Source organism: Chelmon rostratus, chromosome 1 (assembly GCF_017976325.1).
Source record: "Chelmon rostratus isolate fCheRos1 chromosome 1, fCheRos1.pri, whole genome shotgun sequence".
NCBI lineage: Eukaryota > Metazoa > Chordata > Actinopteri > Chaetodontiformes > Chaetodontidae > Chelmon > Chelmon rostratus.
Window position 1 is genome coordinate 6,865,428 of NC_055658.1, and position 15,594 is coordinate 6,881,021.

General features: G+C 44.0%; 5 protein-coding genes across 5 annotated transcripts; all 5 read left to right on the forward strand.

The window, feature by feature from the left end:
• Positions 1 to 977: 977 nt before the first annotated feature.
• Positions 978 to 1,763, forward strand: LOC121604616 (high choriolytic enzyme 1-like). The gene has a single exon (XM_041934544.1). The coding sequence runs from the start codon at positions 978 to 980 to the stop codon at positions 1,761 to 1,763; it is 786 nt and encodes a 261-aa protein (XP_041790478.1).
• Positions 1,764 to 4,731: 2,968 nt separating this feature from the next.
• LOC121604852 (high choriolytic enzyme 1-like) lies at positions 4,732 to 5,517 on the forward strand. The gene has a single exon (XM_041934525.1). It carries the CDS (start codon positions 4,732 to 4,734, stop codon positions 5,515 to 5,517), a length of 786 nt encoding a protein of 261 aa, XP_041790459.1.
• A 2,324-nt stretch (positions 5,518 to 7,841) lies between these two features.
• On the forward strand, positions 7,842 to 8,627 carry LOC121604585 (high choriolytic enzyme 1-like). Its single transcript, XM_041934178.1, has one exon. The coding sequence runs from the start codon at positions 7,842 to 7,844 to the stop codon at positions 8,625 to 8,627; it is 786 nt and encodes a 261-aa protein (XP_041790112.1).
• A 2,324-nt stretch (positions 8,628 to 10,951) lies between these two features.
• Positions 10,952 to 11,737, forward strand: LOC121604677 (high choriolytic enzyme 1-like). Its single transcript, XM_041934285.1, has one exon. The coding sequence runs from the start codon at positions 10,952 to 10,954 to the stop codon at positions 11,735 to 11,737; it is 786 nt and encodes a 261-aa protein (XP_041790219.1).
• A 2,963-nt stretch (positions 11,738 to 14,700) lies between these two features.
• On the forward strand, positions 14,701 to 15,486 carry LOC121604280 (high choriolytic enzyme 1-like). Its single transcript, XM_041933798.1, has one exon. It carries the CDS (start codon positions 14,701 to 14,703, stop codon positions 15,484 to 15,486), a length of 786 nt encoding a protein of 261 aa, XP_041789732.1.
• The last annotated feature ends 108 nt before the right edge of the window (positions 15,487 to 15,594 follow it).

Here is a 15,594-nt window from a genome sequence, read left to right on the forward strand (position 1 = left end):
TGAAAACATATTTATTATCATTATTTTTTTGATTAGTCAGATACCGACTCATTAATTGACTCATTGTTTCAGTGCAAAACCCACTAGTGATGGATATAAACTACAGACACAGTCAGTGGTTCAATGCAAACAAAAATACAGCCTTAAAAAATAATAACAAAGATTGGAACCCGATATTTTTCAGCCATCGGCTATGCGAGAGGGACGTCATTGTCGACTGGTCAGTCACCTCTGTAGTCACACTGATATATCTCAACCACTATTGGATGGTTATCTTGGAAAACTGGACAAACATTGATGGCCCAGAGGAAAATGCTAATAACTTTGGCGATTTTCTGACTTTTCCCCCCAGTTAAATTGTTGGCTCTTGATGAAAAGTCTTGACTGTTGGATGGATTAGTACAAAATGTTCTATCAATAATCAGGATTCATTTAATCACTTTGGTGATCCATGGATTTTTTCATTGAGCACCAATATAATTTTATTTATGACAAAATCAGCCTCAACTGTAGTTTGTTTAGTGCTAATGAGTTGTTAATATGAGAAAAATACAGTACCAATGTTAGCATACAAACAATAGGATTTAGTTTAAAGCACTGTTGTAACTTAGTACTGTAATTTCAGTTTTAAAGAGACAAGATATACAGAATTTTACTCAAACTAAGGTTTGGTTTACAACAGAAAATGTGATGTCTTATTGGCTGAGGAAAGCACAAGACGGTTAGTTAAAAATGTCCCATCTAATGACCACAGATAACAAACCATGTTTAAAAAGTAGGTTTGTCTGTGGAGTCCTCCCTTCACATGTTTATTAAGGTCTGACAGTGTAGACCCCAACTCATAATCCACCTGCAGACACACCTGTAGAGGAGAGTATAAAGACCCTGGACTGAACCGAGTCAGACATCAAGCTTCACGGAGTCTCTCCACAGCAGCTCTCCACAGAAGCTCCACAGCCTCCAGACCGACCCTGAAGATGACTCCTTCTGTCAGCCTGCTGCTGCTGCTCCTGCTCGGCCTCTGTCAGGCACATCCTCTCCAGGAGGAAGGAGGCCGAGAAGAGGTCCCGGACGCCGTGGACATCACCACCAGGATTCTGACCTCCAACAACGCCACCCATGAGATCCTGCTGGAAGGAGACCTGCTGGCTCCCAGAACCAGAAACGCCATGATGTGCTGGTCCCAGAACTGCCTGTGGAGGAAAGCTTCCAACGGCTTGGTGATGATCCCCTTCACCGTGAGCAGCGAGTTCAGCGGCTGGGAGAGGCAGAAGATCGACTACGCCATGCAGGCCTTCCACAGCAGCACCTGCCTCCGCTTCGTCCCCCGTCAGAACGAGTACGACTACATCAGCATCGAGAACAAAGTGGGATGTTTCTCCGCTCTGGGGAGAACGGGAGGCAGACAGGTGCTCTCTCTCAACAGGCAGGGCTGCCTCTACCACGGCATCATCCAGCACGAGATCAACCACGCTCTGGGCTTCCAGCACGAACAGACCAGGAGCGACCGCGACTACTACGTCAAGATCAACTGGGAGAACATCGACCCGCAGATGGCCTACAACTTCTACAAGCAGTCCACCAACAACCTCAACACTCCCTACGACTACTCCTCCATCATGCACTATGGAAGAACGGCCTTCTCCATCCAGTACGGGATGGACTCCATCACCCCCATCCCCGACCCCAACGTCCAGATCGGCCAGAGGCAGGGCATGTCCTACTGGGACATCATGAGGATTAACCTCCTCTACGGCTGCTAATAACACTGCAGATGCTCAATGCAACAAATTCACCCGTTTTCTGTTTCTTCAGTCTACAGCCACTATAAGCTATGGAATTCATGCTAAAGATTTCAGTTTCTTTCGCCATATTATTTCAAACAGAACAGAATATATGACTCTCCACATGCCTAAATTATCTGTAATAAAGACGTGCAAAATGACTGATCTTTGTCAAGTTGTTTTTCTCTATTTGTGTGACTGCAAAAATTTGACATAATACACGCATTAAAATAAGGCACAAGATAAATAGATAGGTGTTGTTGTCCCCACACACTGTTTTGTTTCCACAAAGTGTGAATTAGTCATGCCTCCAGAACATAGATACATTTACACATAACAACATACAATATAAATACAGTGTGATTAGTGAGATATGGAATTTAGCACCGCTGTGGCAGAGGGGACAAAACATCAGCCAATATGTGCTTTTTCCCAAACATGCAATCATTGAACTATTGGGCTGATTGCTCAGCAGTGCAGCTGGAATCTCTTCCACTGATTTTAAGGGACTGTCACAAAGGCCAATTGGCTGACAAATGTCAAAAACAGCCTAGATCAAGAAATGCACTCAGGATGACAATACAACAATGATGTTATACAATATGTAAATAATAATGCTCAAAACAGTGACAAACATGAAAATACTTCAGAGGAGAAACAGGAGATGAAAACACGTCAATTTAAAGCTCACATTAGCTTTGAGATTGAGATGTCAACAACTGACTGTAAACAACTACATTATCTCAATGAGAGCAGCAAGCTGTAAAACTGCTCCCAGGAGATCTGTAGCCAAGAGCTTTGTTTTCTTTGTTTTAGAACACACACATGATATTACAGTATCTGTAACAAAAGGAAACAACACACCAACCCAGTTGTTTGTTGAAGTGTCAGATCAGTGTAGCAACAGGACCCTCTGATAATGTGACATGTCTTGGGTCAGTTAACAAAGCCCTCTAATAAAATCTGCTCTCTATTGATGTCTTACTCAAGAAAATGTTATTATATGTTTCATGGTTTAATTTAATACTGGTAATGAATTGATTACTTAATTGGGGTAAAGCAAAGCTACTATATCTGTATCTGCAACTATGAAGAAACTAAAGTTGATTTGATGTGTCGATAAAAAAGCAGAAAGTTGTCAACAAAATCTGACAAGCTTTCTTGGTGATTATTCATGCACTTTTGAGACGGTCCCTAACTTCAGCTCCTCATTTTCCCATCTACTGTCAAGTCATACACGGCTGCAGCATCGCAACACGAGCCAACATAACACCTGTGTAACATCAGTCAAGCTTTAGCCTGCAGTGAACAAGGAATCTGCTGCAAATTGATGAAAATGTACAGTGGGTGAACCTCACTCAGTGCTGGCCCCAGTTTGTGTGTCTCAGGTACGTATAACCATCAACTCACAGAGCTCGGCTGTAAACTTTTTAAAAACATTAAAAGAGGGGTGACAATGTTGGTCTGTCAGTCGATCCACCACTTTGGTCTAGACTGAAATGATTCAAAAACAATTGGATGGGTTGCTGTAAAATATTGTACAGACATTCATGGCCCTGAGACACTGAGTCCCAATGGCTGTGGAGGTCCCCTGAGCTGTCTCATAACTCTCAAAGGAAGTCAAAGGTTTCCCTTATCCTGTATAATATGTAAACATCTACATGATGGATTGGTTGCAAATCGTATACAGTATACCCTTGTTTTTCGCGGGGGTTACGTTCCAAAAAGAACCTGTGATAGGCAAAATCCGTGAAGTAGAAACCTTTATTTTTCTTTTTTTTTTACAATTATTATACAATTAAATACTCTATTATACATTGAAAAGAAAGAACAAACCATTTTACAGGCTCAAGCATTTGTTTCACAAATAAAAGTACTTTAGAAACGTTTTTTTCAACAAATAACTTCTGTACTGTACTGTCAAATAATAATTTTAATCATCGATGTGAACAGAAGGCTTCAAATTGCGGAGATTAGCACCGCCCACCGCGACCCGAGTAATTGGATTAAACGGGAGAAAATTAAAAATGATTATGAAAAAAATACAAAGTACAGTCGGATAAATAGTGACTCAGGTGTATTTCACTGCTCTTCAGACTGAGCCGCTGCATCCTGACTCCGCTCTGCAGTGTTTTCTTCTTTTGAAGCCCGCGGTGCAGGTGTGTTTGTTCGGGAGAAGAACATAGTGATAGGCAAAACTCGAAATTGCAAGAGAATTTGCACGTACGTAATGTAAATTTGGCAAGCTGCTTTACGTACGTGTACATATTAAACTGCAACGTTATTGACGCACAGGTAGAGAAGAAGCAGAGTGACTTTTTAGCCAATCAGAATGCAGAACACAATGCACGATGCAAATCTGTGAAGAAGCGAAACCGTGAAAAGTAAACCGCGTTATAGGGAGGGATCACTGTACAGACATTGATGTTCCCAAGAGGATGAATCCTACTGACTTTGGTGATCCCCTGACTTTTCATGTAGCGCCATCATTTGGTCAAATTTTGAACTACATTCCAGGTATTTAGTTATAAACACAAATAAATAGCAAATAACAAAGAAGGCTTCAGAGAGACAGAGACATGTATTAAATGCTCATGTTAAGGCTAGTTTGACAGGGATAAAATGATGTCTTACTGGCTCAGGACCATGCAAAGAGTTTAGCTTGACAAAGCCCACCTAGTAAACCACCTACTAAAGCTGTGCTCATCCATCTAATGACCACAGATAACAAACCATGTTTAAAAAGTAGGTTTGTCTGTGGAGTCCTCCCTTCACATGTTTATTTAGGTCTGGCAGTGTAGACCCCTACCCACAATCCTGCTGCAGACACACCTGTAGAGGAGAGTATAAAGACCCTAGACTGAACCGAGTCAGACATCAAGCTTCACGGAGTCTCTCCACAGCAGCTCTCCACAGAAGCTCCACAGCCTCCAGACCGACCCTGAAGATGACTCCTTCTGTCAGCCTGCTGCTGCTGCTCCTGCTCGGCCTCTGTCAGGCACATCCTCTCCAGGAGGAAGGAGGCCGAGAAGAGGTCCCGGACGCCGTGGACATCACCACCAGGATTCTGACCTCCAACAACGCCACCCATGAGATCCTGCTGGAAGGAGACCTGCTGGCTCCCAGAACCAGAAACGCCATGATGTGCTGGTCCCAGAACTGCCTGTGGAGGAAAGCTTCCAACGGCTTGGTGATGATCCCCTTCACCGTGAGCAGCGAGTTCAGCGGCTGGGAGAGGCAGAAGATCGACTACGCCATGCAGGCCTTCCACAGCAGCACCTGCCTCCGCTTCGTCCCCCGTCAGAACGAGTACGACTACATCAGCATCGAGAACAAAGTGGGATGTTTCTCCGCTCTGGGGAGAACGGGAGGCAGACAGGTGCTCTCTCTCAACAGGCAGGGCTGCCTCTACCACGGCATCATCCAGCACGAGATCAACCACGCTCTGGGCTTCCAGCACGAACAGACCAGGAGCGACCGCGACTACTACGTCAAGATCAACTGGGAGAACATCGACCCGCAGATGGCCTACAACTTCTACAAGCAGTCCACCAACAACCTCAACACTCCCTACGACTACTCCTCCATCATGCACTATGGAAGAACGGCCTTCTCCATCCAGTACGGGATGGACTCCATCACCCCCATCCCCGACCCCAACGTCCAGATCGGCCAGAGGCAGGGCATGTCCTACTGGGACATCATGAGGATTAACATCCTCTACGGCTGCTAATAACACTGCAGATGTTCAATGCAAAAAATTCACCCGTTTTCTGTTTCTTCAGTCTTCAGCCACTATAAGCTATGGAATTCATGCTAAAGATTTCAGTTTCTTTCGCCATATTATTTTAAACAGAACAGAATATATGACTCTCCACATGCCTAAATTATCTGTAATAAAGACGTGCAAAATGACTGATCTTTGTCAAGTTGTTTTTCTCTATTTGTGTGACTGCAAAAATTTGAAATAATACACGCATTAAGATAAGGCACAAGATAAATAGATAGGTGTTGTTGTCCCCACGCACTATTTTGTTTCCACAAAGTGTGAATTAGTCATGCCTCCAGAACATAGATACATTTACACATAACAACATACAATATAAATACAGTGTGATTAGTGAGATATGGAATTTAGCACCGCTGTGGCAGAGGGGACAAAACATCAGCCAATATGTGCTTTTTCCCAAACATGCAATCATTGAACTATTGGGTTGATTGCTCAGCAGTGCAGCTGGAATCTCTTCCACTGATTTTAAGGGACTGTCACAAAGGCCAATTGGCTGACAAATGTCAAAAACAGCCTAGATCAAGAAATGCACTCAGGATGACAATACAACAATGATGTTATACAATATGTAAATAATAATGCTCAAAACAGTGACAAACATGTAAATACTTCAGAGGAGAAACAGGAGATGAAAACACGTCAATTTAAAGCTCACATTAGCTTTGAGATTGAGATGTCCACACCTGTAATGAATGACTGGGATGGGATATAATACAAACATGTCTACAGTATGTAATGTGCTATACTGAAGCAGCTGTGAGATGTGACTGTAAACAACTACATTATCTCAATGAGAGCAGCAGGCTGTAAAACTGCTCCCAGGAGATGTGTAGCCAAGAGCTTTGTTTTCTTTGTTTTAGAACACACACATGATATTACAGTACCTGCAACAAAAGGAAACAACACACCAACCCAGTTGAAGTGTCAGATCAGTGTAGCAACAGGACCCTCTGATAATGTGACACATCTTGGGTCAAATAGCAAAGCCCTCTAATAAAATCTGCTCTCTATTGATGTCTTACTCAAGAAAATGTTATTATATGTTCCATGGTTTAATTTAATACTGATAATAAATTGATCATTTAATTGGGGTAAAGCAAAGCTACTGTCTCTGTATCTGCAACTATGAAGAAAGGACAGTTGGTTTGATGTGTCGATAAAAAAAAACCAGAAAGCTGTCAACAAAATCTGAAAAGCTTTCTTGGTGATTATTCATGCACTTTTGAGACGGTCCCTAACTTCAACTCGTCATTTTCCCATCTACTGTCAAGTCATACACGGCTGCAGCATCGCAACACGAGCCACCATAACGCCTGTGTAACATCAGTCAAGTTTTAGCCTGCAGTGAACAAGGAATCTGCTGCAAATTGATGAAAATGTACAGTGGGTGAACCTCACTCAGTGCTGGCCCCAGTTTGTGTGTCTCAGGTACGTATAACCATCAACTCACAGAGCTCAGCTGCAAACTTTTTAAAAAAAATTAAAAGAGGGATGACAATGCTGGTCTGTCGGTCGATCCATCACTTTGCTCGAGACCGATATGTTTCAACAACAGATGGATGGGTTGGTGTAAAATATTGTACAGACATTCATGGCCCTGAGACACTGAGTCCCAATGGCTGTGGAGGTCCCCTGACCTGTCCCATAACTCTCAAAAGGAAGTCAAAGGTTTCCCTTATCCTGTATAATATGTAAACATCTACATGATGGATTGGCTGGAAATCGTATACAGACATTGATGTTCCCAAGAGGATGAATCCTACTGACTTTGGTGATCCCCTGACTTTTCATGTAGCGCCATCATTTGGTCAAATTTTGAACAGCATTCCAGGTATTTAGTTATAAACACAAACAGCAAGTAACAAATATGAACACAGAGGGCTTCAGAGAGACAGAGACATGTATTAAATGCTCATGTTAAGGCTAGTTTGACAGGGATAAAATGATGTCTTACTAGCTCAGGACCATGTAAAGAGTTTAGCTTGACAAAGCCCACCTAGTAAACCACCTACTAAAGCTGTGCTCATCCATCTAATGACCACAGATAACAAACCATGTTTAAAAAGTAGGTTTGTCTGTGGAGTCCTCCCTTCACATGTTTATTTAGGTCTGGCAGTGTAGACCCCTACCCACAATCCTCCTGCAGACACACCTGTAGAGGAGAGTATAAAGACCCTAGACTGAACCGAGTCAGACATCAAGCTTCACGGAGTCTCTCCACAGCAGCTCTCCACAGAAGCTCCACAGCCTCCAGACCGACCCTGAAGATGACTCCTTCTGTCAGCCTGCTGCTGCTGCTCCTGCTCGGCCTCTGTCAGGCACATCCTCTCCAGGAGGAAGGAGGCCGAGAAGAGGTCCCGGACGCCGTGGACATCACCACCAGGATTCTGACCTCCAACAACGCCACCCATGAGATCCTGCTGGAAGGAGACCTGCTGGCTCCCAGAACCAGAAACGCCATGATGTGCTGGTCCCAGAACTGCCTGTGGAGGAAAGCTTCCAACGGCTTGGTGATGATCCCCTTCACCGTGAGCAGCGAGTTCAGCGGCTGGGAGAGGCAGAAGATCGACTACGCCATGCAGGCCTTCCACAGCAGCACCTGCCTCCGCTTCGTCCCCCGTCAGAACGAGTACGACTACATCAGCATCGAGAACAAAGTGGGATGTTTCTCCGCTCTGGGGAGAACGGGAGGCAGACAGGTGCTCTCTCTCAACAGGCAGGGCTGCCTCTACCACGGCATCATCCAGCACGAGATCAACCACGCTCTGGGCTTCCAGCACGAACAGACCAGGAGCGACCGCGACTACTACGTCAAGATCAACTGGGAGAACATCGACCCGCAGATGGCCTACAACTTCTACAAGCAGTCCACCAACAACCTCAACACTCCCTACGACTACTCCTCCATCATGCACTATGGAAGAACGGCCTTCTCCATCCAGTACGGGATGGACTCCATCACCCCCATCCCCGACCCCAACGTCCAGATCGGCCAGAGGCAGGGCATGTCCTACTGGGACATCATGAGGATTAACCTCCTCTACGGCTGCTAATAACACTGCAGATGCTCAATGCAACAAATTCACCCGTTTTCTGTTTCTTCAGTCTACAGCCACTATAAGCTATGGAATTCATGCTAAAGATTTCAGTTTCTTTCGCCATATTATTTCAAACAGAACAGAATATATGACTCTCCACATGCCTAAATTATCTGTAATAAAGACGTGCAAAATGACTGATCTTTGTCAAGTTGTTTTTCTCTATTTGTGTGACTGCAAAAATTTGAAATAATACACGCATTAAGATAAGGCACAAGATAAATAGATAGGTGTTGTTGTCCCCACACACTGTTTTGTTTCCACAAAGTGTGAATTAGTCATGCCTCCAGAACATAGATACATTTACACATAACAACATACAATATAAATACAGTGTGATTAGTGAGATATGGAATTTAGCACCGCTGTGGCAGAGGGGACAAAACATCAGCCAATATGTGCTTTTTCCCAAACATGCAATCATTGAACTATTGGGTTGATTGCTCAGCAGTGCAGCTGGAATCTCTTCCACTGATTTTAAGGGACTGTCACAAAGGCCAATTGGCTGACAAATGTCAAAAACAGCCTAGATCAAGAAATGCACTCAGGATGACAATACAACAATGATGTTATACAATATGTAAATAATAATGCTCAAAACAGTGACAAACATGTAAATACTTCAGAGGAGAAACAGGAGATGAAAACACGTCAATTTAAAGCTCACATTAGCTTTGAGATTGAGATGTCCACACCTGTAATGAATGACTGGGATGGGATATAATACAAACATGTCTACAGTATGTAATGTGCTATACTGAAGCAGCTGTGAGATGTGACTGTAAACAACTACATTATCTCAATGAGAGCAGCAGGCTGTAAAACTGCTCCCAGGAGATGTGTAGCCAAGAGCTTTGTTTTCTTTGTTTTAGAACACACACATGATATTACAGTACCTGCAACAAAAGGAAACAACACACCAACCCAGTTGAAGTGTCAGATCAGTGTAGCAACAGGACCCTCTGATAATGTGACACATCTTGGGTCAAATAGCAAAGCCCTCTAATAAAATCTGCTCTCTATTGATGTCTTACTCAAGAAAATGTTATTATATGTTCCATGGTTTAATTTAATACTGATAATAAATTGATCATTTAATTGGGGTAAAGCAAAGCTACTGTCTCTGTATCTGCAACTATGAAGAAAGGACAGTTGGTTTGATGTGTCGATAAAAAAAAACCAGAAAGCTGTCAACAAAATCTGAAAAGCTTTCTTGGTGATTATTCATGCACTTTTGAGACGGTCCCTAACTTCAACTCGTCATTTTCCCATCTACTGTCAAGTCATACACGGCTGCAGCATCGCAACACGAGCCACCATAACGCCTGTGTAACATCAGTCAAGTTTTAGCCTGCAGTGAACAAGGAATCTGCTGCAAATTGATGAAAATGTACAGTGGGTGAACCTCACTCAGTGCTGGCCCCAGTTTGTGTGTCTCAGGTACGTATAACCATCAACTCACAGAGCTCAGCTGCAAACTTTTTAAAAAAAATTAAAAGAGGGATGACAATGCTGGTCTGTCGGTCGATCCATCACTTTGCTCGAGACCGATATGTTTCAACAACAGATGGATGGGTTGGTGTAAAATATTGTACAGACATTCATGGCCCTGAGACACTGAGTCCCAATGGCTGTGGAGGTCCCCTGACCTGTCCCATAACTCTCAAAAGGAAGTCAAAGGTTTCCCTTATCCTGTATAATATGTAAACATCTACATGATGGATTGGCTGGAAATCGTATACAGACATTGATGTTCCCAAGAGGATGAATCCTACTGACTTTGGTGATCCCCTGACTTTTCATGTAGCGCCATCATTTGGTCAAATTTTGAACAGCATTCCAGGTATTTAGTTATAAACACAAACAGCAAGTAACAAATATGAACACAGAGGGCTTCAGAGAGACAGAGACATGTATTAAATGCTCATGTTAAGGCTAGTTTGACAGGGATAAAATGATGTCTTACTAGCTCAGGACCATGTAAAGAGTTTAGCTTGACAAAGCCCACCTAGTAAACCACCTACTAAAGCTGTGCTCATCCATCTAATGACCACAGATAACAAACCATGTTTAAAAAGTAGGTTTGTCTGTGGAGTCCTCCCTTCACATGTTTATTTAGGTCTGGCAGTGTAGACCCCTACCCACAATCCTCCTGCAGACACACCTGTAGAGGAGAGTATAAAGACCCTAGACTGAACCGAGTCAGACATCAAGCTTCACGGAGTCTCTCCACAGCAGCTCTCCACAGAAGCTCCACAGCCTCCAGACCGACCCTGAAGATGACTCCTTCTGTCAGCCTGCTGCTGCTGCTCCTGCTCGGCCTCTGTCAGGCACATCCTCTCCAGGAGGAAGGAGGCCGAGAAGAGGTCCCGGACGCCGTGGACATCACCACCAGGATTCTGACCTCCAACAACGCCACCCATGAGATCCTGCTGGAAGGAGACCTGCTGGCTCCCAGAACCAGAAACGCCATGATGTGCTGGTCCCAGAACTGCCTGTGGAGGAAAGCTTCCAACGGCTTGGTGATGATCCCCTTCACCGTGAGCAGCGAGTTCAGCGGCTGGGAGAGGCAGAAGATCGACTACGCCATGCAGGCCTTCCACAGCAGCACCTGCCTCCGCTTCGTCCCCCGTCAGAACGAGTACGACTACATCAGCATCGAGAACAAAGTGGGATGTTTCTCCGCTCTGGGGAGAACGGGAGGCAGACAGGTGCTCTCTCTCAACAGGCAGGGCTGCCTCTACCACGGCATCATCCAGCACGAGATCAACCACGCTCTGGGCTTCCAGCACGAACAGACCAGGAGCGACCGCGACTACTACGTCAAGATCAACTGGGAGAACATCGACCCGCAGATGGCCTACAACTTCTACAAGCAGTCCACCAACAACCTCAACACTCCCTACGACTACTCCTCCATCATGCACTATGGAAGAACGGCCTTCTCCATCCAGTACGGGATGGACTCCATCACCCCCATCCCCGACCCCAACGTCCAGATCGGCCAGAGGCAGGGCATGTCCTACTGGGACATCATGAGGATTAACCTCCTCTACGGCTGCTAATAACACTGCAGATGCTCAATGCAACAAATTCACCCGTTTTCTGTTTCTTCAGTCTACAGCCACTATAAGCTATGGAATTCATGCTAAAGATTTCAGTTTCTTTCGCCATATTATTTCAAACAGAACAGAATATATGACTCTCCACATGCCTAAATTATCTGTAATAAAGACGTGCAAAATGACTGATCTTTGTCAAGTTGTTTTTCTCTATTTGTGTGACTGCAAAAATTTGACATAATACACGCATTAAAATAAGGCACAAGATAAATAGATAGGTGTTGTTGTCCCCACACACTGTTTTGTTTCCACAAAGTGTGAATTAGTCATGCCTCCAGAACATAGATACATTTACACATAACAACATACAATATAAATACAGTGTGATTAGTGAGATATGGAATTTAGCACCGCTGTGGCAGAGGGGACAAAACATCAGCCAATATGTGCTTTTTCCCAAACATGCAATCATTGAACTATTGGGCTGATTGCTCAGCAGTGCAGCTGGAATCTCTTCCACTGATTTTAAGGGACTGTCACAAAGGCCAATTGGCTGACAAATGTCAAAAACAGCCTAGATCAAGAAATGCACTCAGGATGATAATACAACAATGATGTTATACAATATGTAAATAATAATGCTCAAAACAGTGACAAACATGTAAATACTTCAGAGGAGAAACAGGAGATGAAAACACGTCAATTTAAAGCTCACATTAGCTTTGAGATTGAGATGTCAACAACTGACTGTAAACAACTACATTATCTCAATGAGAGCAGCAAGCTGTAAAACTGCTCCCAGGAGATCTGTAGCCAAGAGCTTTGTTTTCTTTGTTTTAGAACACACACATGATATTACAGTACCTGCAACAAAAGGAAACAACACACCAACCCAGTTGAAGTGTCAGATCAGTGTAGCAACAGCACCCTCTGATAATGTGACATGTCTTGGGTCAGTTAACAAAGCCCTCTAATAAAATCTGCTCTCTATTGATGTCTTACTCAAGAAAATGTTATTATATGTTTCATGGTTTAATTTAATACTGGTAATGAATTGATTACTTAATTGGGGTAAAGCAAAGCTACTATATCTGTATCTGCAACTATGAAGAAACTAAAGTTGATTTGATGTGTCGATAAAAAAACAGAAAGTTGTCAACAAAATCTGACAAGCTTTCTTGGTGATTATTCATGCACTTTTGAGACGGTCCCTAACTTCAGCTCCTCATTTTCCCATCTACTGTCAAGTCATACACGGCTGCAGCATCGCAACACGAGCCAACATAACACCTGTGTAACATCAGTCAAGCTTTAGCCTGCAGTGAACAAGGAATCTGCTGCAAATTGATGAAAATGTACAGTGGGTGAACCTCACTCAGTGCTGGCCCCAGTTTGTGAGTCTCAGGTACGTATAACCATCAACTCACAGAGCTCAGCTGCAAACGTTTCAAAAAAATTTAAAGAGGGGTGACAATGTTGGTCTGTCAGTCGATCCACCACTTTGGTCTAGACCGAAATGATTCAACAACAATTGGATGGGTTGGTGTAAAATATTGTACAGACATTCATGGCCCTGAGACACTGAGTCCCAATGGCTGTGGAGGTCCCCTGAGCTGTCTCATAACTCTCAAAGGAAGTCAAAGGTTTCCCTTATCCTGTATAATATGTAAACATCTACATGATGGATTGGTTGCAAATCGTATACAGTATACCCTTGTTTTTCGCGGGGGTTACGTTCCAAAAAGAACCTGTGATAGGCAAAATCTGTGAAGTAGAAACCTTTATTTTTCTTTTTTTTTTACAATTATTATACAATTAAATACTCTATTATACATTGAAAAGAAAGAACAAACCATTTTACAGGCTCAAGCATTTGTTTCACAAATAAAAGTACTTTAGAAACGTTTTTTTCAACAAATAACTTCTGTACTGTACTGTCAAATAATAATTTTAATCATCAATGTGAACAGAAGGCTTCAAATTGCGGAGATTAGATTAGATTACACCGCGACCCGAGTAATTGGATTAAACGGGAGAAAATTAAAAATGATTATGAAAAAAATACAAAGTACAGTCGGATAAATAGTGACTCAGGTGTATTTCACTGCTCTTCAGACTGAGCCGCTGCATCCTGACTCCGCTCTGCAGTGTTTTCTTCTTTTGAAGCCCGCGGTGCAGGTGTGTTTGTTCGGGAGAAGAACATAGTGATAGGCAAAACTCGAAATTGCAAGAGAATTTGCACGTACGTAATGTAAATTTGGCAAGCTGCTTTACGTACGTGTACATATTAAACTGCAACGTTATTGACGCACAGGTAGAGAAGAAGCGGAGTGACTTTTTAGCCAATCAGAATGCAGAACACAATGCACGATGCAAATCTGTGAAGAAGCGAAACCGTGAAAAGTAAACCGCGTTATAGGGAGGGATCACTGTACAGACATTGATGTTCCCAAGAGGATGAATCCTACTGACTTTGGTGATCCCCTGACTTTTCATGTAGCGCCATCATTTGGTCAAATTTTGAACTACATTCCAGGTATTTAGTTATAAACACAAATAAATAGCAAATAACAAAGAAGGCTTCAGAGAGACAGAGACATGTATTAAATGCTCATGTTAAGGCTAGTTTGACAGGGATAAAATGATGTCTTACTGGCTCAGGACCATGCAAAGAGTTTAGCTTGACAAAGCCCACCTAGTAAACCACCTACTAACGCTGTGCTCATCCATCTAATGACCACAGATAACAAACCATGTTTAAAAAGTAGGTTTGTCTGTGGAGTCCTCCCTTCACATGTTTATTTAGGTCTGGCAGTGTAGACCCCTACCCACAATCCTCCTGCAGACACACCTGTAGAGGAGAGTATAAAGACCCTGGACTGAACCGAGTCAGACATCAAGCTTCACGGAGTCTCTCCACAGCAGCTCTCCACAGAAGCTCCACAGCCTCCAGACCGACCCTGAAGATGACTCCTTCTGTCAGCCTGCTGCTGCTGCTCCTGCTCGGCCTCTGTCAGGCACATCCTCTCCAGGAAGAAGGAGGCCGAGAAGAGGTCCCGGACGCCGTGGACATCACCACCAGGATTCTGACCTCCAACAACGCCACCCATGAGATCCTGCTGGAAGGAGACCTGCTGGCTCCCAGAACCAGAAACGCCATGATGTGCTGGTCCCAGAACTGCCTGTGGAGGAAAGCTTCCAACGGCTTGGTGATGATCCCCTTCACCGTGAGCAGCGAGTTCAGCGGCTGGGAGAGGCAGAAGATCGACTACGCCATGCAGGCCTTCCACAGCAGCACCTGCCTCCGCTTCGTCCCCCGTCAGAACGAGTACGACTACATCAGCATCGAGAACAAAGTGGGATGTTTCTCCGCTCTGGGGAGAACGGGAGGCAGACAGGTGCTCTCTCTCAACAGGCAGGGCTGCCTCTACCACGGCATCATCCAGCACGAGATCAACCACGCTCTGGGCTTCCAGCACGAACAGACCAGGAGCGACCGCGACTACTACGTCAAGATCAACTGGGAGAACATCGACCCGCAGATGGCCTACAACTTCTACAAGCAGTCCACCAACAACCTCAACACTCCCTACGACTACTCCTCCATCATGCACTATGGAAGAACGGCCTTCTCCATCCAGTACGGGATGGACTCCATCACCCCCATCCCCGACCCCAACGTCCAGATCGGCCAGAGGCAGGGCATGTCCTACTGGGACATCATGAGGATTAACCTCCTCTACGGCTGCTAATAACACTGCAGATGCTCAATGCAACAAATTCACCCGTTTTCTGTTTCTTCAGTCTACAGCCACTATAAGCTATGGAATTCATGCTAAAGATTTCAGTTTCTTTCGCCA